Source organism: Halyomorpha halys, unplaced genomic scaffold (genome assembly GCF_000696795.3).
Source record: "Halyomorpha halys isolate HHAL.00 unplaced genomic scaffold, Hhal_1.1 Scaffold906.1, whole genome shotgun sequence".
Classification (NCBI taxonomy): domain Eukaryota; kingdom Metazoa; phylum Arthropoda; class Insecta; order Hemiptera; family Pentatomidae; genus Halyomorpha; species Halyomorpha halys.
The window spans coordinates 457,165-484,823 of record NW_027109621.1 but is presented as its reverse complement, the minus strand read 5'-3'; the positions used below and the strand labels follow the sequence as shown (position 1 = coordinate 484,823).

Genomic DNA, 27,659 nt, shown 5'->3' with positions numbered 1-27,659 from the left:
TATAATTACTAGTCAAAGCTGATGAGGTAGGGAGAATAAAAAATGGCGGCTCTTTCAAAACCTTAAAAAAAACATTATTTTTTCATACGGAGCTCTATATCTTTAAAACTACCAACAATAATAGAATACTTAAAAGAACATTATTTAAAGAAGAGTAAATTTACTGAAATATTAGCCCTAATAGAGCCATTTACGTCCAAAAGTTCTCGAGATATGACCTTTTCAAAAGCAACATATCGTAAACATTTACTGAAATAACAGTAGTTAGTTAATTTATTTTGAGAAATCTATATCTCAGAAACTATGTGACGTACATATGTCTATTAGCAACCAAATTAAAGCTAGTTTAATCTACTATGAAGTAGTTTATGACGTTTACCTTTTTAGGTTTTTTTTTTGGGTCTTAATACCAGGTGGGCCTTATATGGTTAATGTATTTGTTTAAAAAATTCACAATGGGGGATGTCGGGGATATAGTCTCATATAAAAGACACCCCCAACTATATATAATGTTATAAATAAAACAAAAAACTAAGATAAAATAAATAGATTAAAATAATGATTCTCAATGAAAGATAAGAGTAAAGTTAATAACAAAAACAATGGCATTTATGGATTTAGCAAAATTAATAAAAGTGAATTTTAAAAAAATAGGTATTAAGATAAAATAAAATTTAAGAGTGACAATAACAAAACTGATAAATATATAATTTGTAACAGGATGTCCTGCAGCTGTCTGGGCTTCAGTCTTCAGGTTGTGGTTGGGTTTCCCAGGTTGTAGGTCACTGCTCCTTTAACTGTAGGTAACTGGGAGTGGAACTTCATTGAAACTTTTTTTGATGTAATCCTCTATTGTCTCTGTTTGTAATTCTCGATCCAATTGGCTGAAGCCTTGCTTTTAATTGTATTTTTTGTCATTTAATTTTGTCTCATTAATATATGATATATTCATACTAGTGTATAATATGTTTAATTTTTTTTTTTCTGTTAAGGTCTCGTGGATGAGGAAGAGAGACCTCCACATCCTCACCTCCAACATCTACACCTATACCGGAGACGGGAGGTTCAGTGTCATCCATCCCGACCCCTCTGACGATTGGAACCTGAAGATAGAGTACGTCCAGAAGAGGGACTCCGGTATTTACGAGTGCCAGGTGAACACAGAGCCTAAGATCAACATGGCCATCCACCTCAACGTGGAAGGTACGTATCCCACACCCCTCGCTACCCTCTATGACCACCTAGATTCAAGCACTGCCTGGGAGCTTGAATGCTTTTGTATATAATAAAGCTCTTTTTTTGGTGGCTGACTTCTAAAAGTCGCCCGTATGCTTTTGTTGTTTTGTCTTAAGTTTAATTTGTACATTTTTTTTTTCTCAAATTTTGTAACTGGTCCTCAAAAAGATTTTTCATTTAGTCTCCTTGCATATCAGCATCAGCATCCTTGATTATTGTAAAATAACACTAGTGTTAAGGGTCTTCTTGCCCATAGGTTATCCTGTTATTCATGCACTTTGTCTTTCACTTAAACTTACGATTTAGTGGTTTAAAAAAAATGTTTACTTGATTTTTTTTAAAATAATATTATAAGACCTTTTTTTTCTTTTCTACATGAATTCCTATCCTTGATTTGTTATTTTTATGTATGTAAATACAGACTTATCCACATAAGTATATAATGTAAATTATATACTTGTAACGGCATTAAAAAGAAGCACTATTGGGTTTCAAATTTAATTATATTCGTTAATTCAAGTGCAGACTCTCTCCTGAGTGCAAGAATTAATAAGAACTATTTTTTCCCATTAGGATTGTAAAAAAAATACGATAAAAACTGTTTAAGACTATAGATTATATTGTAGGGATGGAACATTTTCTCCAGACTGGAAGGATAGGTACGTTCTTAGAGCGGAATTACGGTCAAATGGGTTCCTTTCCAACAGAAACGCTTCCTGGAAACCTGAGATACTTTGAGAAAATCCTCTTTGGGCGAATTCCGTCCTTACTTGACCTTTAGTGGTCTATTTTGAGTGAATCTAACGCCGTAAATATCAACTAATATATAAAATACAATATTATTAGCCACCGATATTTAGTAACATCCAGATTATAAATTTGATAAATTCATTCTTAGTAACAATTCATAAGTATAAGTTTTCAGAGATATTATGTGAAGTGGTTTGATTTATTTAAGTGTCTCCGAAAAAACGTTTAGTTGTATTGTAAAATTTTCATTCAAGATACAATTATGGATGTTTTTAATAACATATATAACATAATTTAATAACATATGTTATTAAAAAAGAAACTTTTTAAAATCTAATTTAAAATTTGTTCTAATCATTATGTTTCAAGGATTTGGAAATTATATGATGGCAGTTTTGTAGTTCAAAAATCATTCACTGTGTGCGAGTTCACAAACGATTGACATCAACTATTAATGATAGTTAAAAAGTATTTGAGTGGCTTATTATTCATTATGTTCCAACCTAGGAAATTTATTCTTTATTATTATCCTCAGAAAGAAAGAAAACACGGCCCTATAACATTTGATTTTAGTAAAAATATGCGTGTGTAATACCGGCTTCAAGTTGAATTTGATAGCGATTTTGCTGTGAATTTTATTTTCTATAGTGTTTTATATATTTTTCGTACCCTTCATTAAAATAAAATTAATACTTCTACTTCTATTAATATCTGGATAGGACTCTTAGTATAACCATTGGTTACATCAAAAATAAGGGATTTTGATTCATCCAATAATTATTCGAGTTAATATTTGCGTACCCGAACTGGTTTAAACCAGATTATTTTTGGCTTTTGTCGTAACTAGCATCAACCAATTGATTTCCATTGCAGCTCTGGGCGTTTCGTGGTCCCACTTCCGTTTTCTACACCGTCGGATGGAGAAATTGGATTTTAGTCTGGCACGATGGAGTTTAGGTCCGAGAGAATTCTAGTAGTCCCTGTTCACTCCAAAACTTCCAACAGGATTTCTTCAGTGTCTACCTTAGTATTATGTGGCTCTACACAAGGTTTAGGTTCTTATTACTAAATCTAATTATAATGCTTTATTACACGAAGAGGTATTATTTACGTCTTATTTAATGAAAATTCACGTTTCAACACTTGATATTAATAATAACTACGATTTTAATTATTCAAAAATGATCCAAGACTATAAATCAGCAATGAACCGCCTTATATATAGCTGATGATAATGAACCCCTAAAAGTAAGGCGAGGGGCCTCATTAAGGCTGGGGTACCCCAGGAGAGTTGATTAGGTCCCTGCAAACTAATATATCCACGGCCCACTTGATTATTAAGAAACTTGGCGGGTTATAGATTTGTGCCAGGGGCTAGAGCCTGTTTTAATCACCCCTGGGGAGCCTCCATCACGGCCGGGCATAAATCCCGCTCTCCTGGGCTAGGTAGGAACCGGTATGTTTCCTTTTTATTTTTTTTTATATATGTATGCTTGTTTTTTTTTTTGCATTATTCCATTTATGGGTGAAACACGCACATATTCCCGTTAGAAAGATTTTAGAATGAGTCCATTTTTTTAGAACCATGGGCTTACTTCGCTTCTGTCTACCTCACAGGGCTAAGCATAATTTTAATTCAGAGAAAAATAAATGTATCTACCACTCGCTAATGAATAAAGTATATCTTCTTTTGTTTTTCCTCCGTAGAATAAATTATATTTTTCCGCGTCATTGTTTAGAAGCATCACTACTTAGATCTTTTTTTTTATTTATTTAATGTAATTTACAACTGTACAAAATAATACAATAAGTAAATATGTTGTATGTTTCATATATACTTGAAAATCTTGGGAAGGAACCACCCATCGGTGTACCACCGACGCCTTCTTTTCAGACGCATCGGAGGATTATCTGGAATTGTTAAGGATGAAAGATTAAGAATTAATAGGTGGGGATGGTTAAGGAGTTTGGAATGAAAAGACGCATGTCTGTTTTGGGCCAATTCTGCAACGAATGGGATGTGTAAGGTCTTTGTGAATGAGTTTATTTGTAACGTAATAAGGAGCATCAAGGATTTTACGTAGGATTTTGGATTGTAACGATTGGATGCGGGAGGAATTTGATGGTTTGGTGGAGCCCCAGAGCTCAATTCCATATGTCCAAATTGGTCTGATTATCGTAGTGTATACTAATTTTTTGTAGTGAATGGGGAGTTTAGAGCGTTTGTCAAGTAAGTGTTGTAGCAATCGGAATCTACGAGCAGTTTCTTGTCGTTTCAATCTTGTGTGTGGATTCCGAGTAAGTCTCTTGTCAAGATGGAGTCCTAACTATCGAATCTGTTCAACAGGCGTTAGTGGAGTATTTAGAAAGGATACTGTAGGACATCAGGGTAGAGGTTTACGACGGAGAGTAAAGATGATCTGGTGGGATTTGTCAGGATTTATTTTGATTGTCCAGTTTTGACACCATTCTTCAATAGATGTTATGTCTGTCTGTAGTGTTTGTGATGCATTAGTTGGGTCGTTGTTTACAGACAGTATACATGTGTCGTCAGCGTATGTTGTTAGGACTGGCTACTTAAATCTAAATCATCAAAACTCACCCATTTCATTCAGATCACTATTTGACTGGAAAACATCCTATTACATTTCTATATTGAGGCCAATCCATTTTGGATCAAACAGCAAAATCAGTATATCCAAAATATTATAAGAATATATATAAACATATTTTTTTGGCTCAAGTCCTCCATTGAGGACTTATACAGCTTCAGAGTGGGAATGTCAAGATTTATTTCTCGGGGCCACCGCGAAATTAATATTGACCAGCCCAGATGGGAATCGAACCCACAACCTTCTGAACCAAGAGCTCTGGGACCCTCGCCCCAGACCGCTCAGCTATCAGCTCCTCCTACAGCCTGTATTAGCATTGTAATATTATTATGTGTACGATATAGAGACATCAGTATAAAAGTACTCATTGACGTATCTATTGTTTAGCATCCTAATTATGATAGGTAATCCATTTATTGTTGGAGTCTCAGTTATGGAATTTAGTACGAAAGTAACAAGATAATGGCCATCTCGTATAAAATATTATTTATAAAAATTGAATTACCATTAAAAAAATTTAGGCCTCTATTTAAAAACATGAGGGAGTTCGCAATCTAGTGTGGGTTAAATGGCGCGGAATTAGGATTCGACGGATCTTTGTCCTCCAATAGGAAGGCGCGGAACAAGGGATCCGATGGTTGTAGTAGTAGCCATTCATGTTTACATTTCACCTGCTGCAGCTTCTAGCCACTCTTGGCAAATTGACTCAGCCTGATTGATCTGCTTTCCAATGCCTCGCCAATCTATTAAAAGGTCTCTGTCAGTATTGCCACATTACAGGAAGGGCCTTGCAAACAGTTGATTCATCCTTGCCATTTAGCCAATCTAACAAGAGGAACAATGAACATAAAAATGGCCATTACTTAAATTTGAATTAATTGAAAAATCTTAATTAAAAGCCTCGAGTCCTTTGGTATTTAACATAACAATCAACATTTCGTTAATGGGGGCATAATCAGGGAAAATGTTGAGATAAGATATAAGCAGGCCAGGGAAAGCACATCTCACGTCAACAATTCAATAGACTAGCCAAATTGAGATCTTACTTCAATTAGTACAAGAGCCGGGAAGAAAAAAAGCCAGTTATCTCACCCTAATTTTTGATTATTTTAATAAAACTAGGCATAATTACTAGTCGAAATTGATGAGTCTGCCAAGTATAGTTAGGGGGAATAAAAAATGGCGTCTGTATTCATAACCTTAAAAAACACTAATTTTTCATTCGGAGCTCTATATCTTAAAAACTACCAACAACACCAGAAAACCTAAGAGCACAATATTTAAAAAAGAGTAAATTTGCTGAAATATTAGCCTTAAAGGAGCTATTTACGTCCAATAGTTCTCGAGATATAGCTTTTTAAAAACCAAAATTTTGTTAAATATCTACTGAAAGATTAGTAGTTAGAGTCTCTAGATATCTCAGGATCTATGTGACGTACAGATGTCTATTAGCACTCAAATTAAAGCTAGTATAATGGACTATACAGAGGTTTATGACATTTACCTTCGTAGGAATATTAGTTTTCATGATATATGCTAAAATAAATTTATTTATAGTTGTTCGGACAATAAGTTTGATTTATGAAAAACTTCATTTCAAAAAACCATTTGACGTACAGATGTATTAATAATATTTATCTTTTTAGTATTAGTAGTTCTTATGATATTTGACAAAATAAACTCACAAAATGTTAATTTCTAGTTGTTCGTATAAAATGTTGGATTTTTCAAGAAAATATATCTCTAGATCTATAAGACGCACATATCTCTGCCAACCATCAAAAGAAAGATTTAATTTAACTTACTACAGGATAGTTTATGACACTTATCTTCGTAGTAGTTCACATATGAATATACATTTGACAAATAAAAATTTGTCCGAACAACTAGAAATCAATTTATATTAGCAAATTTCATGAAAACTATTACTCCTACAATGATAAGCATCGTCAACTACTTTATAGCTCATTAAACTAGCTTTAATTTGTCTGCTAATAGACATCTGTACGTCAAATGGTTTTTGAGATATAGATTATTCAAAAGCTATATCTCGAGAACTATTTAACGTAAATAACTGTTTTAGGGCTCATATTTTAGCAAATTTGCTCATCTTTAAATGATGTTTTCTTGTTTTGTTCCTACTTTTTAAGATATAGAGCTCCGAATGAAAATTTTGTTTTTTTTATCCTTTGAAATAGCCGCCATTTTTTATTCCCCCTACCTATACTTGGCAGACTCATCAATTTTGACTAGTAATTATACATAGTTTTCATCAAAGTAACCAAAAACTGGGGTGAGATAACTGCCTTTTTTCTCCTCTTGGGCTCTTGTACTAAATCCTTGATTCAATATATCGTGAAGGATAACCAATAAGTTGATTATAAGTTAGTCCAGCCTAGCTGTTTTCTATTTTAAGATTTTTCCCAAATTCTAAAAGACAGTCATATTATATAGTAAATTATAGTTAGAGAGCAAACTAATTTAGAATGAAAAGTTAAGTCGGCCAACGATGTGCTAGAAGAGAATCGACTGAGATGGCTGGGACATCTGCGAATGGAAACCAGGAGGATAGCTAGCGAGGCCTACCAAACCAAAGTGGTGGGCAAGAGAGGAAGAGGACGGCCTAGAAGGAAATGAGAAGATGAGGTAAAGAGCGACTTCCAGAGAAGAGGGCTTAAATGGAATGACAGAAGGTACCTTGCAGAAGACCGGAAGAGCTGGAGGGGGCTCTATGAACTTCCTCACACTGCTTAATGCGGTTCATGAGGACTGATTATGATGATGATGAAGTTATGTCGGTGGACTAGTGACAAAAATAGTCTGAAGAAACGGTTCTTTTTATTTCATTCATCGTTTCGAAATTGTTTCTCCTCTTAATAACCAGACAACTGTCTTATCAAAGAGCCACAATCTTCAATTTTTGTTTATAGTCTCAATAGCATTATTCATATGTCGATAATTATTACAATCAATATTAAAAAAAGCTTAAAAATATTGTTAAAAAATTAAATATTTACATTGTAACATATTAAGTTGTAATATTTTTTTATTATTTTTGGATGTGCCACAATAACTAAAATGATTATTTTATCGCTCTCTCCTTTGAGATCTGGAATTAGGTAAATATTTAAATAACACCTAGGTGGTGTTGGCCATCGGATGGGTAGGGAGGTGGGAAGTAGAAGATAAAAAAAAACCTACAGCGGTCTGGAATAATTAATCATTTCTCTTCGTTTTCGCCTAATTTGAAAGTCTGCAAACTAGTTGTAAAATATATTAAAAATTAACCTGATTTCACTCTTTACTCGTTTATTGTTTATTAACACTAAGAAGATTATTTATATAAAAAGCTTAAAATATTCAATCCAATAAAAAATTAGGTAATAAGTATTAGGTATTAAATTTGAAACCCAATATGTTTTCTAGAACGAAGGTTAAAAAGTACTTTTCTTTTCATTATATTCCTCTAGTTTCCCTCATTTTGTTTCCTTTCCTTTATTAGAATTTATTTACCGTTTTAATGCCACCTGCCTAGTATATTCCTTCTGTATATTATTTTCTGCCCATATTATTAAATTTTCTCTGCAATAAGAGCAAAGGTATATTGTAGCTAGTCGGTTAGATGAAACAACATTTCAAATAAATGTTTTGTTAATGTCTTGAATTTTGCAAAAACCCCTTCCTTTCTCTAGTCACCACTAGTGGTGCCCAGTACATCACTTAGTTTCCTTGTTCAAAATGTAGATGTAAATTTTAATTATTCATATCTACTGTATTCTGCGCAGACTCTTCTTATCAAACTTTTAAATATGTTTTTGTAAATTACACATCATTTATTTAAAATTGCATGTATTCAACCTATCTCGCTTCGTCTTATTTATATTGAAAATAGGTACTAACTGAGAAAATAATCCTATATAACTTTTTATTTAAATATTTCATTATAATCAGTTAAAAATCTCTTCCTACAATTAAAATTCCGTTTTTTATTATTATTATTTTGTGAAAACAACAGTTTTTGAAAAATAAAAACGCAAAAATGTTTAACAGGTTAACCTGGAAAACAACAAAAAAAACAATATAATAGAACTATGTCTTCATTTTCATCCCTAAAAATACTGATCTACTATTTGTTATTTCTGAAACAACGTATGTAATTAAATTACGGTTAGATAACGCCACAGGTCATTTAAAGGCAAAAAATAATTTAATTTAAAATAATTGATTTATCTGTTGAGGAATTTAAAATCCGGTTTACATTTACTTACAGATCACCTGATTAATCTTCAAATCCGTTAAAACGTTTTGTGCAAGCAGTGAAAAAGTTTCGAAAATTGGAATTTTAAATTTATTAGATTGAAAAAGAAGAAAAGTCAATAAGTTTTAATTTAATTAAGGTTCTGGTAATGTTATTTTTTTTTTTTTTTTTTAGAGAACTGGATTAAACTAGAATTTTACTTGCCTAGATGAAAACAATTTTGAAAAAAGCTCAAAACATACTTTTTTTTATGCTGAATGCTGTGAACAAAAATTTATTAAATTCCAAGAACTTGGGTTACCTTAAATTAAATACGTTGATAATGATGAATATTCAAAAAATATCTAAATAAGTTAAATTTTTTTTTCGTTTTCATCTAAATAAAAATTAATTAATTATCTAGCTAGCTCTAGTCATAAATTAATTGGACTATTATTGAACAATAGCTGAGGAAGATAATGATCTGTTCCAGGATCAAGTTTCTTCGCCTAATTGTTCTCTATAAACTAATTGCTGTTGATATAAACTAAATGTTGACGATCCCCGTTCAGTTTAATGATGTTATCAGAACACTTGAGCAATTATTTCTTAAATATTTGGTTTATTGATCGTTTATGAACTATTTCCTTACTTCCCATAACAGGGGTTTTTGATCTAATATAAAAATTAAAAATAATTTATGTTTTTCGTTTATTATTTTTAATTATGAGCCTTTGTAATAAAAAAAAAATATCATAACCATAATTTCAAAACTTAATGTTTTACGTTTTAAGGTTTTTGGAATCCAAAAACTGAACTAAGGATATACTAAGAGAACAACAAATTGGTGTGTTTCTATGACCAGAGATGGCAGCATTCCAAATCTCTTAGATTTTGCTGTCTTTTCTGAGGGGGGAAATAGTGTGATTTTAATCCAAAATACGCATGTTTAGTATTTTTTTGTGACGAGAATAATAGTGAAAAATAGGTTTGATTTTTTTTTTTGTCATTAAAGTTTAAAATCCAAAATCTTTTAATTTTGAAAATTTAAAAAAAATTTAACTGAGCAATGGTAAGAAAGAAAATCTTGAAGTAACACATTTTTTTAAATTTTCAAATACATCCGAAGGTCCACTCAGCAATTTTATACACCAAGGTAATTTATAATACCACCACTCCACTTAAAGAATTGGCGTATGATGTGGAAGTAAGAAGCATTTATCAAAACCACAATCTTTCCCAAATGGGATGAATAATGAGAAAAATTTGACAGTGGCGACATTGAGAAGAGATCCAAACTTTGTGAATTTCAAAAACTGGGTAAATTCAAGAATTTAAAAAAATATATAAATCATTCTTTGATTCCTCTCAACGAGTTATTTTTTACGGTTAATTTTGATAATTTGGTGTAAGTTAGTGGGCAACATAAATTGAGTCAAAGTTAAACTCATTTACACAATTATGAAGAAAATAATTAATTTCAGATGATAATAGTTAAAAAAAAAGTTTATATACGTGTATTAGTATTTTTTTGAGGAAGGAGAGTTATTTGAATTAATTTGATAGTGGTTTGAAGCAAATAGATTGAATAAATTCAATTTAAATTCTTTTTTTTAAATTATTATCAAGGGAACTTTTTTAAATTAACTCTTTTCTTTATAATTGAAATCTTGAAGAAGAAAGTGATTGATGATTGTATTTGCTTAATTTACTCAATAGCTTATGCCTAAATTTTTTTTTTTAAAATGAGCAACTGTTAGGAATAAGTTATAAAGTTAAAAAAAAAGTTCTTGCAATAATAAAAATCTAGGAATATAAGAAGTCAGAAAGCAATTTGTTTGTATGGTGCGTTTTGCGCATAATCTGTATCCCTGAGTTCCGACAGCTGTACATGAAATCGAATTTGATTGCAAATGCAATAGGAACCAAATTAGATTTATGTGTCATATAGCACGTTGAGGAAATCAGTCCCTAAAATATTACTCGAAGACCTGTTGGACGGCGTGGTTGAGTCTTCCACGCTTGAGGTGGCTGGATGAAGTGGAGGAAATACTAAAAAAATCCGGGAATTAGAAAATAGCGGACGTTTGCCTGGAATATGAGAGAGTGTAGATTATAAGGGAGGCCTAGGTTCTTTCAGGTATGAAAGAAAATAAATAAAAAATTCTTGAATTTATTCGATTATAGTATTTCTTATTGTAATGATTTGTCCAGTATAACGCTCTATTCACAATTTTTCTAATAATTAAAAAAAATTGCAGTTTTTATAAAAATTTTTTGGTTTTAAACCTGGGTTTAACTAGTATAGCCTAATAGTAGTAGGCTCACTTATAGGAAATAAAACTCACAGAAAATCAATAATTCCTCTTTTCCACGAATTGGTTAATTATTCCAATTTATATTTGGAAGGTCTAATGGCTTTTCATTGTACATGAACTGTTAAAATCTTGATAAAGTACATAATTATACGTGGATCAATGAACTGCGCAACGATTGATAGGGCGAGGAAACTAGCGCCCTGGCGTGCATAGCTATGATGTTATTGACAGTTAAGGATTTGTTGATTATTAATTAGCCTAAATTAATTAACAATATTAGAGCTGGAAGAGCCTGCGCAGATAGGCAACTATCTAGTACTAGTATTGCAAGGCCGCACCTCATCTTGTTCCCTTCTATTCCCAGACGTACTCGAGCCGGTGGTTGGATCGACGGCCAGGACCCGCCCCGACCTGCAAGGTTATCTCTCTATCTTTCTCACTCACTCTCTATCTATCTATTTCTATCTCTATCTCTCACTTTATACTTTCATGCACTTCATTTTTATTTTATTGTATTTTTTTTTTTTTTTGTAGCACCTCATTAGTCATAGTTCGTCACCTCATTCGCAACAAACATTGTTCACATCTGATTATTCAGAACATTATTCAAAACAATTATTTATAACTTTTTATATTTTTAATTATATGTAGAGGAATTATCTTAAAAAATCTGACGTTTAAAAATTTTTTTTTAAATTTATTTATTTATATTTTTTTTATAAAATAGTATAATTTAATGTCCTCAACTTTCTTTATTAGACTGTAAATTATGTAAGTCATGTTGTAAATTATGTCATCTAAATAATTACCTATAAAATCAAATATTCTTCTTGTAGTTCTTACTAATTCTACGACATATCATTAAAAAATAAATAAAATATGATAATATTTTTTTATTTTAAAAAATAATAAAATTTGTATTTTTTTGCTAGACTGTTTTATTTTCTATCATTAGTTCAGATTTATTATCTTAGACCTTTATTTGTACTTAACAATGTAAAACAAGTTACATATTACCTCAAAATTACAAAATCATGGATTTTTTATTAAGATTTATATTTTTGTATATTTTATATATTGACGTATATCTTATACAAATTAACCAGAAGAAATAATATCTATGATTTTTTTTCTCCATATTTCAGGACCTAATTAATTAGAATATCTGTTGTTCATCATCTGTTATTTCTAAAATAGTATTATTTGTATAACGTCCTGAAATTCGAAAGTATGATTTCTTATGCATAATTTACATAAGTGAAATATAAACTATATTAATAAAATGCGTAATATTGTAATTTTGTGGTAGTTTGTAATAGTAACTTGTTTTGTATTCTAGTACAGATGAATTTACTGCTGTATACCGAAAGCTGTCTAAAGTAATAAACCTGAAATAATAGTAAAAAATAAAAGCAATAAAATTATTTTTATTCAATATTCATACAAGGACAATTAGACTGATCAAGTTAACAATAGAGGAGGTGATTTGTTTTCAAAAATTCATAATTGTTGGTTTGTTTTTAAAAATTCAGGACAACAATTCATAAAAATTTTCATCAAAAGGGCTGAGAATGAACACCTCATTTGACATGATTTTTTTTCCTCTTCACCCTGAAAAGAAGACATTCATTCAAATTCATAATACTTAACAAGATGATAAAATGTCTCCCTTGAAGATATCCATAGAACATGTGAATAGATGGTCTACAAAAAAATTTCTAATAGGATTGAAAAAAATATAAAATATTATAATCAGGACAAAACCCTTAAAAGAAGGGTACAAAGCATCAATAATCAAGATGGTCTGAATAATCGACAGTTTGCCCGAAACGTAGTCTAGAAGATGGTAATAAAGCAGATCGAAAGTATAAAGGATTTCTTGCCTTGAACAGGAAATAAATAAGTAAAGATTTATGCTTTTTATGTAAAATAGATTATCTGAAAGTAGTAAAAATCTTCATTAGATTTAAAGAAGTTTATCATACAAAACTGCATTTTAGGGAATTTTCTAACCTTTGATGTGTAGGGTTGAGAGAGTTTTTTCTAGATTGGTCGAACACTTTTGATCAGACTTACATGCTTTCTAAATTTAAGAGATTCAATCTATTTTACCATTTAAAAAATCTAGTCATTGAGGACTCCAGGGTTCAATATGAAATATAGTCTTACAGGTTATGCGAACATTCTTACAACTTGATGCATCATACAATATCTCGGTAGGTTATGAATTTTCATGAACGTTAGAAAAATTCCTCAAAAACTAGGGAAAATAAAATGTTGCGGATGACAAAAGGAGTGAAAGCACTACAGGAGTGATGAACTGTCTTACATGCTCTTCCTGACAGCTGAGGGAGATGACAGATCGTCTTCAATACGTTTACCTCCGGGTCTATTGAAGACATATACCGAAACGAAATAATCTTCCTCAGGAAATACAGACGTTTCATCCGATTGTGAGCTGCCTCCAGGAGATGATGAAGATAAAAACTTGTATCTAAAACGAGTGTAAATTCCCACTGTAATAAATAACTTTAATAACATCGAATTAATATTTTAAATAAAGCGTAAAAATAAAATTTAAATGAATTATAAATTTAAGGATAATAATAAATAATAAATTTTATCTTCTTTTTATTTTATTTTTTAAATTAAAGCCATTAGTCTCAAATTGGTAAGTGATGGTGCGATTTAGCCTTAACCAAGACTAAAAATTTCGTTAATACGCACCAAAGATTTTACATTCCATTACGCTGCCTAATGGACTAGTATGCTAGTATCAGTACTAATACGAACACTAACAAAATGGAGATGACAAAAAAAGAGATGATAAAAAAGTGATCGAGAGGCCAAATTATTTTTCTATATACCTATGCCTGAAACTAAGTTTAAACCAATATATTCTGAAATTGTAAAATTTGAACGGAAAGTGGACATTTGGCTCGAAGCAATCCATCAAGACGCCTGAAGACAACAATGAATGCCACATAGTAGGTAAGAGACCACATGGGGAACCAAAAACCGGATGAACAGACAGAATCAACAAGGATACGAAAGAACTACATGCAGGAAACTGGAAAGCATCAGCCCGAAATGGGCAGGCGTGGTGGATGCTAGTTCGGGCGGCCAGAGACCTACAAGATCTGTAGAGCCAATCGAAAAAAAAAATATTGTGAAATTATTACTTAAATATTTATAATTTTACAATTTTATCACTACTGAAGCGTAAATATTGTTCAGGTCAGTACCTCATTAGATTTGTACCAATGGTAGATAGCAAAAAAATATATACATTTAAAAAATTGCCACTAATATATCTTGAAAATTGTTGAGCAAATAAGTACTATTAAATAGACTTATACAACAGTGTATAAATGGAACTTCCAATATTTTATTTTAAAAGCTTAACAATTACAATTTTGAAGACAATTTTTATTTTATGCAAAATGCTTCTTTGTTGCTCTATAATTTTTTAGTTTATGTAAAACCATAATTTCCATATATTTAACCATAACATTAGGTAATGTAAGTAATATAAAACTTTAAAAATGAATAGTAGAATTTTTAAAAACTACTGAAAATATTATGGTTTATCATTTTCTTATATAATCTTATAACAATTTAATTGTTATATTTAAAAAAAAAATTAAAGTAGTAAATCTATAGTTTTTATTTTCTAATTATTATTTAATTTATCTTTATTAAATTACTTATTTATATCATTATTATGTATTTTTTGTTTATTTTTACCATTTTTTTTTTATTATGTATATTTAATATGTACATATGGCTGTCAGCTTGTGTTAGTTTTCAATAAATAATTTTTTTTTGTGTTAATAAACATATTAATACAATGTTTAATTTGCTTCATTTTTTCGACTGCATTTATATACTGATACAAAATTTTATTTATGAAACTTTTAAAGTTTCTTTTTTGAATTTTTATTCAATTCAACACGAGACCAGTTGTAAATTAGTTGCAAAAATAGAAACATATTTATTCATAATATTCAATTTTTATTTTTATGAATTCATAAAAATATTCCGTATATACTTAGTGTCCATTATTATAAACTAGGTTTTCAGGATAAAGGTAAATATGAGTAAATTTAAAGATAAATACCAACATTATGATACAAATTAAAAATTTTATTTAAAATTATAGAAAATAAAAAAATGTATATTTTTACTATGTATACTTACTTTTATATGCATTGAGGTTCTCAAAAAGGCTGGAAAGTTTTTGAAAATTTCAAGTTCGAAACAGCTCCGATGGATAAGGCTTTCAGTATGGCTGAAATACCAACTATCATATATAATATCATCTGTATTTTCGGAATGTAATTACCTATAATTAATAATAACCTATAATATGAATAACCTCCTAAGGTTTAATCAAATAATATAAATTTAACGTTTAATAGGTACATTTCTATTTGTTTCATTTTGCCACTATTTAATTTAAGTTCATTATATTTTTAAATGTGTGAATAATTTTATTTTTGTTCCTTTGGATGTGAACAATGTTTGGCTGTTCCTGGCAACTGGAGTAACAACTGAATTGAATTTATAATTTGGATTTCCAAAAGGAAAAATTAGTTGTTCCTCTAGATCTATCCACATTGCACAAGTGCATGCTATGCTAGATTAGAATTTTTAATGTGTTACTTGTTGAATGTACAACACTTTTAACGGTATGATGCATCTGTGTTTGTCTATGAAACTAATAATAATAATTTTTTAAAAAATGTATTATAAATATATACGAAAAACCAAACAAAAATAATGTTGCGTGTACAGTTTTTTATGTTTTGCGAATCGGACCAGTTTTAGAAGGATAGCTTTTTTTTATGCATTTCTATGCTGTGTGTTGTTTCGAAATGAATTTGAAAAAATAAATAAATGAAAGAATGATGTTTTAGTTTTTTAGTTAATTTTTCTTCTATATTTTATTTCTATTTGCAAAGCAGTGGATAATGGTTCGTCAAGGCTACTAGATGTGTATTGGTTTGTGATTTTTTAAGACTCTTTGCAAACATTTATCTTTAAAAAAAAATCAAAAATTTCAGGAGCAATTAGTCAATATTGTTAAACAAAGGAATTATAACCTTATGGCTTCAAGGTTGGATCAAGTCTCAATACATGAGTACATGAGTTTCCATAGTTCATTTTAGAATGCATGCTTTAAATTAATAACTTTTTATAGTAGTATAACAGATTTTTAATGACATTAAATTAAACATAAAGCCATATAATTATATTTATTTAGTGCATGAAAAATTAAACATTTTTACCAATAATTAATAATAGTAGATAAAAATCTGTCATACTCTAAAGTTATTGTCAGTGTTCAATAACTATTTAATGTTTTTTTAATTCTTTTCTTTTTACTATTTTGTTGTGAATTAAATTCTTGTTTTTTAAAAAGTGAAATTAAATCCCTTTCGCTATGGTACTTCACTCACCAAAGGGGTTTCATTTCGCATTTATTTTATTTTGTATGCATTTAATATTATTGATCAAATGGTGTTTTGTTGTATTTTATTTAGATGTAATAGTTGTATGGGTTAATGACTTTATAAGGAAATCCACCATCTTTCTCCATTTTGTTCAGCATCATTTTTTTTTTAATTCGACTTTCAACATTATAACTTTATAACATATCCACTGAATTGTAATTTAAGAAATCTGCTCTGAACAATTGAATTTTACCAATAGTAAATTATTAAGGATCCTCGATGTTCAAGGATTCAATGTTACTGGGAAATTATTGTGCAGCATATGCAGTTAATATAAATGTTATATTTGCATTATATATTTTTAAAGAGGAGTTTGAAGTTATTCTATCTTATATCTTTGCTCATTTTTCATGTTGAATTTTCCGATAATTTTTTTTTTATTTTTACGATATTGCTTTACAAATAGTTTGTTTTTTGACTAATGGTCTTTTGATTGAAATTCTTTGTCCATAGTTTTCTACATGAGGAAAATAATTCAGATATTACAGTTCTTTACCTCATACGACGATCTTATGATCCGATTCTTTGTTTGGAGACAGGTTAATTGCTCTTTCAAACCTCCACATCCTTAGTGATTTATTTTGTGATTCACAAAGTCTAGGTCAGTTTAATACAGCAGTCTAGTATAGGAGTTGTACTAACTTTATACGTCTGTGGACCACCAAGCCAAAATTAACCTTGTTAACCACCTCTACTCCCAGTTTTGGTCTCACAGGAAATTAGGTGCTTTTTTTTAGGCATTTTTGTAATCCATTTACCTACGAAACCTTTCACCTAACAAACCTTATCAGGAAAAAAAGTTTTAATAATAATTTTTCACAAACTACTCCGAACTCTTCCACGCCCCACTTCCCAGACTGCCTGTTGGGAACTGCTGATCTAAATAGTCACTTGTCAAAACAGTTGGATCGTCCATACTTAAATACAGACATATAATTTAGTTTACGGTTCCATTAGCTTATATGAATATGATAAAATAAAAAAAAATTGACCCAAAATAAAAAAAGTTCTGATCAAATCTGCAGTAAAGAGTATCCTGTCATTTTAACTATCTTAAGATCCGTGGATTGTCCGATTGCAGAAAAATAATAATGTTTTTGTAGAGGCTCTTGAGCTCAGTTTGGGACCAACCTGTGTTATCTTATAATCAGATTTTATAAAAATTTGTGAGATTAGTTCCATTTTTACTAGTTCACTTCCTATTTCCTCGATCTGCTCCACTCAACGATATTCCGTGAACCCGTAATGGACGGGTCATGTAATTACCCGTCCCCAAAATAATAATTTTGACTGCACTTTTGAGGGATCATTTTCGTACTATTTTAGATACTCTTGCTATATCTGTGGTACTGTTTTCCAAGCCATAGTTTCTACCGATTACTTGTTACTTTGGATATGTTACTTTTTAATGTTGAAAGATGGTTGGTTTCCTCTTGGAAAGTTATGACGGGGGTTCTGAGGGATAGTTGGGGGGATTGCAGCGGCACAGGCCAACATCTGGGGCCCGGAGGACGTCTACGTGAAGAAGGGATCCACGATCAGCCTCACTTGCACTGTCAACGTCCACTCCACTCCTCCCAGCTCTGTTCACTGGTACCAGGGCTCCTCCGTCGTCGACTTCGACTCTCCTAGGGGTGGCATTTCCTTGGAGACGGAGAAGACGGCCTCGGGCACCACCTCGAAGCTTCTGGTCACTAAGGCATCCCTCACCGACTCAGGCAACTACACTTGTGTGCCATCCAACGCTAACCCGGCCAGTGTCTACGTTCATGTTCTTAACGGTGAGTTAGAATATCGTTTGTAAAACCTAAGACACACTCATATAAGACACGCTATTGTATATCATGTAACAATCTTCTCAATCTCGATTTTTTTTTTCAGTTCAAATCTAAGACCGGTTGTTTTGTGCTTTACGAATTCCTCAGCACTTTATACTTGTAGAAACAATAATTTTAAAATCTCAGATCGAGAATCTAGTTATATGATCAAATTAACTGAATTGCAAACATTTTTATTTACGGTCGTCTCATTAAATAAATCCTTATCATAGCTGTTTCTAAAAAGCTCAGTAAGTATAGAGTGCTTATTCTTCACAATTAAGTACTTAATAAGGTATCTCTCTGAGTAAGAGGCCTTTAGCTTGTTAATTTTTCTTTTATAACTTGGAATACCTCTGATTATATTGTTTTCGTTTTCGATTTCTCTTCTAAAGAAAAAAGCTGTTTGAAAATCAAAATTTCAATTCTGGCAAGCAGGTTTTCATGAGAAGAAAATTTGCAATAGTGTTTTCTGCTTCCATTTTCCAAGTTTCCATTTCTTACATTTTCTCTTAGGTTCGTTGTGTTTTTCCTTCTGTTTTCGTTCCATGATGGTCAAGATTAGATGTTAAATTTTTCAGTGCTTAGAAAAAACATTATTTCGCTTACAACAGTATTGCATAGGCAGTTTATAATGTCCGTACCTTGCCAATACACACATAAAATTTTCTAAAAATAACTATGTTAAAGTTCACTATATGAAGTATGATAAAAATTCAGTATTAGGTTTGCTCCCTATTTATTCTTAAAATTTATTTTATTCACAAATATATTTATCCCAGATTGTTGTTTTTTTGTAATTCGCGTCCGTATATTCTATAATTTTTGAGATTTTAATCCATACGAGTTTCGTATATTTTAAATCCAATCTTTAATAACTTGTTTTTCGGTTTGTTTGACAAAGTTTTTTTTTCTTCAATAAATTTGTAAAAATTTTCATTGCCTTTCTGTTTAAACCATGTTTTAGTCCGTTGATGTAGAGTTCAGTGGAGTTTTCCGTCGCAAAATATATAAATATGGAATGTTGCGTAGCCCCCTACAGTATGCGCCCCTCGGGCCTAGTCAACCCCGAAGGGAATAAAGTTAGGGATCAAAACGTTTTAATTGTGAAAGGAAAGGGAATAATGGGCCGAGTGTAAATATCTATCGAGCTATGGCTAACAGCGGCGGTAAATCTCTCGGATCCTGACTACCACCCCGTGGGATACGGCCTTTTCGATATAGCGCCCGCTCTTTTTGTATATTTCGGGATACAGGAGGCAGTGTTAATGTTCCAGTCGTCGTATCGGATCCATTCTCCCCGTCAGGCCTATATATCCTCCTCACTTCCGGTATAATTGCTCCATCTGGAGGAAGGAGAGATATCGCACCTTTGTTGTTTTTCCATCGTTAATAACAATTACGTACTTTCGTTAAGCAATTAGCTGTAGTAACAATTATATAATTATTTTTTTATTTGTCACAATTGCGAATAAGTGTATCTTAATAACAGATTTGATGATTCAATGCACACTAGACCTTTTTTCTCTGGCTTAGAACCAATTTTTGACTAGATACAATCTAGAAATAACCTCCCGGGAATGTACTAGGAAAATAAATAATTAAAAAAAAAACTCTAAAAGAGTCTATTTTTTATTTGACAATCTAACACTTAGCAATTGTTAAAGCAAATATGCACAGGAAGTTTACTGTTTTTTATCTAATCCAAACCACACTATACTAAAGCTGTCAAGAAAATTTTAAAATTGTCTTGTGCCAAGTAGGATTCGAACACGAACATTTTAGGTTTTAAATTTACAATTTAAAAAAAAAAAATTAAAATGCATCAAATAATTAAAACTATGATGTATCACTGTCCCTTTTCAACATTGTAGCATTCTAAAAAATTGTTCTTTTGAGATATGCATATAATATTAGCAATAAAAGTATGATTTACACAGTAAAACACAGAACCACATAAGATATGTCATAAAATAAAAAAATTCAAGATATTACTGTTACTGAACTGTATAGATCTTATCCTTGTTTATGTCACACTGTTGAACTTGGTCTGCAATATTTCTGTTTTTTATTTAGGACAAAAAAAAGAGGATATATTACCAAATTATTCTAAAAATCAAAAATTGTATATCATTTTTAGTTTTTAAAGTTAAATTCAGCCCTTTTTATTTAATTCTTTATTACAGTAAAAAATTCGAGCTTAAATAAAATTATCTCCAACTTCTTTATCATCCTAAAAAAAAAAACGCATTTTTTATCCTCAACGTCATTTCCAAATTATGATGGACATATTTTTTTTCTTTGTGTAATGTCCAAATTTGATTGACTCCTACAACGTTATCATCATTCATAACTTTATATTTCTTCTAAGAAGGTTGGGTCGATATATTGTAACTTTTGTTTCGGATGAGAAGATTTAATTTTATTAGTTAAAAATTAATCAAAAATTATTTTTTTGAGGGAGATTAACGAGCTAGTTAACCCTGCTGTGACTTAAATAAACATAAAGCTTGTCTTAAGGGTGGTAAACCTTACGATCTTACAAATCTGAGGTATTAATCTAAACCTTACATTTTTAAAAGTATAACCTCACGTGATACAGTAAATGATCAGTAATCACATTGTTACACTATTCCTTTTTTTAATACTAACTAATACTAAACTTACATGTTCTTCATAAGTTGGGTAAAAATCTGGCGTTCGAGCGTGATTCTGACCAAATCACCTCATTGCACTACCGTTGGTCTAGTAACAGTACTTACTTACAAAGTATTCCACCCTTAACCCTTCATGGTTAATCTATACAGATTTTTAGGTAGGGTATTAGATTTACATGTAGGGTACCAACAAATTACCTCAATATAAAAAAAAAAAAAAAAAATGGAAGCTTACATCGGTGCTCAAAAAGTAGGTCATTTTTACATCAATATCCATAAATAGACTTCAAGACTGTTAAAGAAAACCTTTTTTTTTTTTTTTTAAATATTTTTTCCATATTTCATATTTATTTACAAATATAGAGTTCGAATAACAAAGGAAAAATAAATTAATTATTCATTTTTTTAACTTACAAATTAAAAAAAAATATCTACATGGGAGAAAAAAGAGCAAAAAATTCCTCAACCAAAACAAAACACAATAAAAAACGTCTTGCTACCTTTATGATTCTTAAAATCATCAGATTGGGATACCGTATATCACATTATTGAAGACTAGAGATAGTACATCTCACTCCAACAGCCTAAAAAAGAAATAAATACATCATAACATAACAGCATAATATAATATTCTCTGGATATCGCTTATAGCGACCTCTGATATAACGACTTACGAGGTTATAATGACAAGTATTTTTTTTTAGTACCTTAATTTATTATTAACGATATGCCAACCCCGGGTTTTACGACTGATTGTCAAATAAAGCTATCATGTGTATAGTGATTAGTTATAACGACGATCGGCTGTAGTGACTAAATACGACTGTTTTTTGCCATTTAAGAGACTCAAGGATTTATTATTTTAGTCTTTTAATAATAGTATTTTTCTTTTCTTTTTTTTTCTTCATCTTTTATTACTTTAATGCTTCTCTGAGCCACCCATTTTATGCCCCTCTCTCTGTTGGACAAGTTGGCATAGAATAAATGATGTCGAAGCGTAAAAGCACTCCCCTACTTTAATTTTTATTTCAATCTATTTCGTTACTTTTTACTCTCATTTCCAGTGATAATAATTAAAATGAAACTACTTTACAAATTAAGACAGAAGTAAAAAAAAAGTTTCGAATGAACTAACAATAAAAGTAAAACAGAGAAAAACACTTGTATTTCTTAGAAACTAAATAATTTCATAATTATCTTGGCCTGATTAACCCGTTAATTATCCCTGATTTACTAGTCAAGATAAATTTAATAGTGTTGATTAGTTTTTCTTTATTTCTTTTACTAAAAATTAATCATACAATAATATACGAGGAATAATTGGGCTCCTGATGTAGTTGAAAGCATCGGATCTGTCTACTTGATCTGTTTTATAAATATAATAATTTAGAACAAATACATTTCTTAATATGATGAAAATAAATACCAATACTTCTTGAATCATCATCTCTTTTTAAGCAAGTTGTAGTGAATCGTTTATACGGATTTGATAGAGATGGATAAAGGCAGAGATGTGCCTCGGGGGCCACGCAACAGGTGTTCCTGATGGAATCAAACAGCAGATGGTACACGATGCGTGAATTGCGAAATCCTGATTTCTGCCTCTTCTGTATTCTTAGGGTAGTCTCGTCTTCCTCAGGTCATCAATGGTTAAATCGCCCCCCTCCTATATGAGCAGTAACCTAGTTCGGAGGATCATCAGAAAGATTTCAGCAAGGTTCGGTGGAACATAAAACAAATAAAAACCTTAATACTTCATTGTATCTATTATTGAAGATTTTATTGACGTTCTTGAATAACGAATATTATTTTAAACTGTCATTAAAACCCGTGAAATATTTTTTTTTTAAATTGGTATCGATCTTATCTATAGGGAGTGTTTTGGTTTTATGCAACCATAAATATTACACATTTTATTAGTAATCGATATTATGTTTTCATTATTCTATTTAATGAGTGACGACTAATGATCATTAACAAATTTTCACTAATCACCAATATTTTTTATACAAAATTAAGCATTAAACAAATTCTTTGCCTATAGCATATACACACGAAAATCATCGATTATTTTATTATTAATCGAAGACCAGCCAAACTTCTTACTTAAATGGAAGTAAAAAATAAATACATACGTACTTGGTGCTATAAACTTTCACTATGACTTGGTCTCTTTCAAATTCCGACAGTTGTTGAGATAATTGTCGCAGTTTGCATATCCGAACACCAAGCAGAAGGTTGTGTTAATGATAACTGGTATTTTTCCATGAAGGTTTATAGTTAGTAACTTCTTGGTTGTCTCGGTATCATCCATCCATATGACGTACCCGACCCATCGAAGTCATCCCAATCATATGAACATGGTGAGGTCTGGATTCCGTACTGCTGTCTCCTTTGCAAAAAAGGAAGCAAACGAGTGCTTCTCCTTTCTTTATACAATTCGTACCGAAAGCTTATATAGCTCCGACACATACAGTACAGTTAGAGCCCATGATTGTCGTTCACACAAGACAAATCAAATTCATTGGAAGTTTTCCCCAGAATGGAGGTTGGTAAAGCTCAGGTCATATGGGAATTTAAAAACAATAAAGATATTGTCGGCAACAATACTACATTATTTACACTTCTACAAAATTAACCTCAGTGTATATAATCCTATGTGGAGAAGGAATATATACCTGATATGACCTACTCGTATACACTTATAAATGTTTGTCTATAATATTTATATATAGTAATGGAATTCTGGATAAAGTTTATACAATCAGAACGACAGTATATTTCTTCGTAATAACCACCAAAGCAAGTGACACCCTGTAAAGTGTAATATACATTTCTTTACATCTATTCTCTTCTTTAGCGTTTATTTCTTTCCTCAATGTTCTTTACAAAGATGTGTTATGTGTTAGATTGATTTAGCTCCTTTAACGCTTTGCTTGTTGTTTGTTATGACTTTTCTCGATGTGCATTGTGGTGCAGAAAGTTGAAGAAGTTTTCATGAAGCATGGTTCTTGGGGTTCTGCATGCGAGACACAGCGGTTTGACATGCCACTAGCATCTTACAGAATGGTTTGACTGCCTGTTGTAAAGTTTTTTTTGAAATCTTAGCCAGGGCTGATGTGCAGATTTCAATAGTTCTTCTGAGTAAAGAGCCCTTCCGAGGATTCCAGAAACAATATATATTGTTCTGTTTAATTATTTTTTCAGTTTCAGCTTATGGGCCGCTATTTCGGTCCGATGGAGATATCTTATAATGAATGTTGGATATATTGAAGAAAGACAATGATGTAATATATATTATTACTTTCTTACTAATATAATATACTAATACTTGCTTGATCGGAAATGTTTCAAGTAGTGTATTATGAACTTATGGCTAGTTAAAAATCCTTTTCAAATGACTATTTTCTATCGATAAGAAATATTCCAACTCATTATTTTCTTATTATTTAAATCGAGAGTTTCATTTTAATATAATGTTTTTAAAAAATAATGTTTAGAAGAACTTTTACATTTTAAATATGTTCTCAATGTTATTTATTTTGTTTATTTTAGTTACAGAAGTGTCTTGAAATGACTTTTGCATAATTTACATTTTCCTAAAACGTCAATAATATATATTAAAATCCACCTGTTTACATGATGTGGATAATGCTATTTTACTTTGAATAATTTTTGTATACTCGTGTTATAGTCTGTTCGGTGTTACATATGTCTTAATGAGTTTGTTACACTAAGCAGGTATTTTTGAAGCGCCTTCTGGAGTAGAGATGTTTTTGTCATAACATATTACACTTAAAACAAATGTAATCTCATATTATATAACACCTCTGTAGAAACAATGCTTTCAATTTATATTCATGAATAGTTCAAGTAACGTATTTCAAGCTTTTAAGATAAGAGATGCGAATTTTATAGAAAACTAAACTGTTGTTTTTATTTTTAGTTAATATTTACCATGTCAGATATTTTTTTTTTCAAAACTACCTCTTTTTACAGAGGTTAAATATGAGTAGCTTGCAAACGTATGATGGTTCCAATAAAAATATCATGATTTCTTTTAAACACAAAGGTTATTCTGACGTTTGTTTCCCCAAAATTTTCATTGTTTTTTAAACTTTAAACTAATTCTTTTATAGTTGTTTATAATATAGTGATAATTTCACCGTACGTAACTTTTCTGATTTGTCAGTACCAACAGAAGGGATCGATCTCACAAAGACATATTCACCACCTATTAACTCAAAAATTTGATTTATTTACCAATTATTAGGATTTCTTTTTTTTTTTACATTTTAATTGACTTCTTAAAAATATGCACTAACAGCTTTATTTCTCCAGTAGAGTAATATCAATTCACTTACTTTGAACTCCATCAGGGGCTTCAAATATACCATACCGCACAACCTTATCAGAACAGACTATACACGACCGCTACAGGATTCAACTCAGTACACGCTTGTTTAAAAAATTAACATAAATTTAGGACTTTAACACATTGTTTGAGATGTATGTAAATATAATTAATAAGCACTAATTTGATCCTATGACTTTGCAGCTGGAGAATACCCAGCAGCGATGCAGCACGGGGAACATGGCGGCTCTAGTTCCAGTTCTGTCGGCCAACTGTCATGTCATTTCCTCGTTCTCATCCTTCTTTCACTGATGATGGCCAGGTGATTCCTCCAAGAAGCGGCGGAAAAACCCCTCACCGCTCCCATGCCCACCCGTACCCACTAACCATTGACAGCATGATAACTATAAGAAATTTATAAAATCGAAAAAAAAAAAAAATAACATTCTACATGGCTCATTCTAGTTGTTCACCTGATTTTATGTGTACATTTACTTACAATTTAAAAAAAAAATTAATAATCATAAGTAATATTTCACTATTGTGTGTTTAGATTAGCTCAATTACCATTAATTGTAAAAAGTTTTTAAAAGAATGAAAATATCTATGTAATATATTAGTGATTTTTCAGGTTGGATTTTTTCTATTAATTTATTCTTTTTTCAATAATATATAATTTCTGTTCGATTTTTGTAAAATACAGTATTTATATATTGGATGTATGTTTAGGGAATAAAAAAAATTGAAAAAAACTATTGAAGTTGGAAATTTGAATGTAAAAAGTGTATAGATGTACAGAATTAAAATGGAAATTTCGAATGTTATCTCTCCATTATTCACTTGTAAATAATTAAATTAAAAAAAATATATATATATGATATTAAAATGTCTGTATTTAGGGGTCGGCTAAGTTTAGACGGTTGTGAAGAGCACATTAGTAAAGGCCTATCTGACTCGTTGATGTTTAAAGGTTTATTTTCTCTTCATAATAAATTTAAAAATAAAATTATAAAATTGAGAATATATTTATAAATGTTATAGAGAAAGTGTATTAACATTTATTGGAGTGTGACGGAGATTTGATTGTGAAGTGTCGAAGGAACTCTTTCTTGGTATACTTTAAAATTAATTAAGTGTGAACTTGGTCGCCCTTGTCTTAGATCAAGGAAAGGGCACGCAGAGTGTGCGCTAACATTCCATTCATCTATATGTCAAATAATTATTTTAAAAAAAAAAGATGTATATTATAAATTGTATTAGTTATTAATTTTTAGAATTAATGTTTTAAGAAGGAGCACCGAACATTTGAGTTTGATTATGTGTAAATACGTTGTCATGGTAACAATCAGTAGACATACTTGTATGAAGAAAACTATTTATGTGGTATCTTTGTACCCCTTGTAATTATAAGCAACAGATTACAATACTGGTTAATAAAGGAGCTATAATTTATGGTGTTTTTTTATTATCACCTATTATCATTGAATATTTTGTTATTATTATTTTAAGTATTGAATCAATTAAATTATTTATTTGTTTAATAATGAAAATTAAATGAATTATAACAGTTATTATCCTTGGAGATTAATGACCTATCTCTTGGAGGAAGGGATATAATGAAGGGGTGAGTTGTCAGGAAAAGTGAAGCCAAAAAGGTGGGTTTGTGAACTCTTTTTTTTAATAGAGAAAAAAGTACTAAAATCTGCTAATGATTATATATAAAAATCCAGAATAAATTATTTTACTTTTTTAAACAGATAGTTAAACACTCATAAATTTTGTTGAAATTATGGAAATATTTCATATTTCTATGATACTATTATTAGTTATAAAAGAGTAATCCTGTACCATAGTAATTGTTTACAACAGGCATTGTTATAAACTAATTAAATATTTGAGAATATAAACTGCAAACTCTATCAACCAGCGGTTTCCAAAATGTGCCAGAGCAGCCTTTCTGTGATAAAAAATCAAAATTATTTTTTTAATTTAAAAAAAAAATACAAATTTCAGTCATTTTATCTTTGCTAGATTATAATGTTATATTTTCAAATGTTGGAATAACTAATTTAAGAGCCTATGTAAAGAGAGAAAAATAAAATATACAGATACTTTATTGGAAAGGTTTGTTCAAAGAAATAATTATCATTTTAATTTAAAAA

The 27,659-nt window shown here is 30.5% G+C and overlaps 1 protein-coding gene across 2 annotated transcripts; it reads left to right on the top strand.

Annotated features, from left to right (window-relative positions):
• Positions 1-992: 992 nt before the first annotated feature.
• LOC106687011 (zwei Ig domain protein zig-8) lies at positions 993-26,934 on the top strand (the record flags this gene model as incomplete). 2 transcript variants are annotated; one of them, XM_014430651.3, is given in 4 exon segments in its annotated part: positions 993-1,203; positions 11,518-11,571; positions 18,151-18,450; positions 25,702-26,934. In XM_014430651.3, coding segments are annotated over 4 exon segments (687 nt in total), but the record flags the coding sequence as incomplete, so codon positions are not given.
• Between the last annotated feature and the right edge of the window lie 725 nt (positions 26,935-27,659).